This window comes from Adiantum capillus-veneris, chromosome 29 (genome assembly GCF_014529385.1).
Source record: "Adiantum capillus-veneris isolate H3 chromosome 29, ASM1452938v2, whole genome shotgun sequence".
In the NCBI taxonomy this organism is placed as follows: domain Eukaryota; kingdom Viridiplantae; phylum Streptophyta; class Polypodiopsida; order Polypodiales; family Pteridaceae; genus Adiantum; species Adiantum capillus-veneris.
Genome location: NC_140959.1, coordinates 115,409,486 through 115,412,157, shown reverse-complemented (window position 1 = coordinate 115,412,157; position 2,672 = coordinate 115,409,486). Strand labels below are relative to the sequence as shown.

Sequence of the window (2,672 nt, the reverse complement as noted above, 5' to 3'; positions counted from 1 at the left end):
ATGCGCAGCTCCCCTCCTTGGACTTTGACGTAAGGTGCACATGCTTGTCATCAAACTTTTTTTTTCTTTTTTTGAAAAGAGTAGAAATATTTGATTAAAACAAAAACAGAGATAAGTACATCAAGGCCCACAAGTTAGGGGAGGGCAACCCTAAGAACAAAAGGTTACTTCAGGATGTACTCCATCATGTTGTCATCAAACATTTTGGGTTGCCCTAACATGGAGGGCTGGCCCGGCCCCGCCGTGCCGCACGGTCCCGCACCGCGGCCGGAGCGGGGCCAAAAGAGAGGTAGGTATTATGAGCATTTATTTGAGAAGGCCCAAAATTGTACCAAAGACTCAAAGTACAATTCAGGCTTCATAATTTCAGGCACTTTTACGCCTGCCTTTCTTTCAGCAGGCAGAAGAAATGAGAGGAATTTACTGCGCTCAGGTAAAACGCCAGCTAAGGCATGCGCTCACTAAAAACACGCATTGTTGAATCACAGCTCGTGAAAAGCCGCTGCACCAGCACTGCATCTCCTTCTTCCTCTTCTAGTTCAGCTCTCGAATGGAAGAAGCTGCTGCTTCAGGAGTCCCTGCTGAGCACCGAGAGTGGGTGGAGAGGCTCAGACATGGCGGACCCACTCCCCTCTCTCTCCATTCTGCCCCCAACAGCTGGACCTGCCCTCCCTCCCACCTCTTCTCCGTCCGCGGTGCCGATTACATGAAAACCAAGGCCAAGGTTCCTGCCTCCGACTCCCTCCTCCTGCCCCTCGCTTTCGACTTCCTCAAGGGTTCCTCTCAGATCTCCAAGTTCATGAATCACCCGCACTCCCGCGTCCGCGCCGCTCTGGACGCCGCCCTCCGCGACTGCAGCCATCCCCAGCACCAGCCATTTGTCTGGGCTTTCAACTTCCAACTAGATATCAAGACTCATTACAGTCTTATCTACTACTTTGTGAGCTTCAGCAGCCCTCCCGAAGGCTCGCTTATGCAGAAATTTCTGGACGGGGACAACGACTTCCGCAATTCCCGGCTCAAGCTCTTGACTCGCTTCCCCGAGGCACCATGGCTGGTGCAAGTGGTGTTGGGGGAGAGGTGGCCTGTGTGTGTGATTGGGAAAATGGTGAAATGCTCATATACCAGGGAGAAGCACTACATGGAAGTGGATGTGGATGTAGGGTCGACGATGGTCACGGGCACTGCAGTAAATCTCACGTTCCGGCTCACACCGCACGTCGTGACGGATATTGCATTTGCGCTGGAGGGCATTGATCCAGATGAGCTTCCAGAGAGGATTTTGGGGGCCATGAGGATTGTCAAGGCAGAGCTGTCAACTGCAACTTATGTGGACATGCTAGAGGGATCAGCAGCTAATGACACAGCTAGGGAGGGAATGAATACTGACAAGGGTACAGGTACGGCGGCGCCGCAGGGGATCAAAGCAAGGCTTATGAAGTGGTCGAGGTCCGCCGCAAGCAATTCTGAAGCTGGTTTCAAGTAGGGAAAGTATATACGCAGGCGATGATGAAGAAGAAGGCAATTAGGGAGGTAAGATACTCCATTACCTAGCTTAATTTAAAGAGCAGCTGTAGCTCAAGGGGGGCAACGTAATGAGTGTCAAATCGACCAGAGATCAATTCCCACTAATTTGGGCTTGCTAGTAATTATGTGCCATCGTCAGATCGACCAGAGGTCAATTACCACTATACACATTTGATCATCAAATGCAATTTCCTCCCAAATAATGGAAGTGGTCACTGGTGTAGTTGATACATTTTTCCTTAATTGTATTGTTCATAGTGAGGGTTGCAATAAACTTGCAATTAAGATCTACAAATACCTAAAACAAGCCTTACAGTTCCGTCCCACCATTCGGGCGGCGTCTCGCAGTAGGTCTTTGAGATCTCTTTGGATTGTTCCTATGATTTTACAACACTCTCTTCCTACCCAATGGACAAGGCCAGAGCATCACTTGGCCTTTCAAATTTAACTATAGTTCCACTTTTATTTTGATATCTTTCAATTTTTATCATTTCTAGAGAGAACGACACAATCTTTCAAACATGTCTATCGTTCAATTGACCCAAGTTAATTGATAGAAAATGAAATGGTTGAAGTCTATTACTCTTGGGTTTTAAGTAAAGGTCACTTAAAATGTTCAAAGAGGAATAAAGTCTCAATGTTTTGTTGGAATACGTAAGGAGTCCTTAGTGAAGGGTGGATTTTTGGGTGAAAATATAGACCATTGTTAGTGAAGGGTGGATTTTTGGGTGAAAATCTAAACCATTGGGAAAAAGCTTGTCCATTAATGTCACACGACAAGCTAATGAGAATTTTAGATTACACTTTTAGGCCCTTGTGAGAGGGTATTGGCATTTGTGTAACATCCTCTTTAAAGAGGGACATTGAGTTTTGTGTCAAGCATTATATTTTGTGCCTTTGAAATATATTGTAATGTAAATAGTTTATTGTTACATTTTTTTTCAAAAAAACATAATATTAATGTATTGTGACTCTGCATGTTTAAAAATAATACTGTCACTTTCTATTTTTCTCAAAGAAGCTTTTTATTAGGAAATTCTTGTCAATAGCCTTATGTAGGCCATAGTGAATTTTCACCTTGTTTTATTTTACTTGGAAGTTCACAAGAGTAGGTGGACATTCATTTCATTTGAGAAATTCATTTC

General features: G+C 44.9%; 1 protein-coding gene across 1 annotated transcript; it reads left to right on the top strand.

Annotated features, from left to right (window-relative positions):
- Positions 1-476: 476 nt before the first annotated feature.
- On the top strand, positions 477-2,049 carry LOC147419807 (protein ENHANCED DISEASE RESISTANCE 2-like). The gene has a single exon (XM_086506164.1). The coding sequence runs from the start codon at positions 551-553 to the stop codon at positions 1,484-1,486; it is 936 nt and encodes a 311-aa protein (XP_086362290.1). The 5' UTR covers positions 477-550; the 3' UTR covers positions 1,487-2,049.
- The last annotated feature ends 623 nt before the right edge of the window (positions 2,050-2,672 follow it).

Excerpts from the sequence above, each read along its gene's own strand:
- LOC147419807 (XM_086506164.1), top strand. The coding sequence starts at position 551 with ATGGAAGAAGCTGCTGCTTCAGGAGTCCCTGCTGAGCACCGAGAGTGG.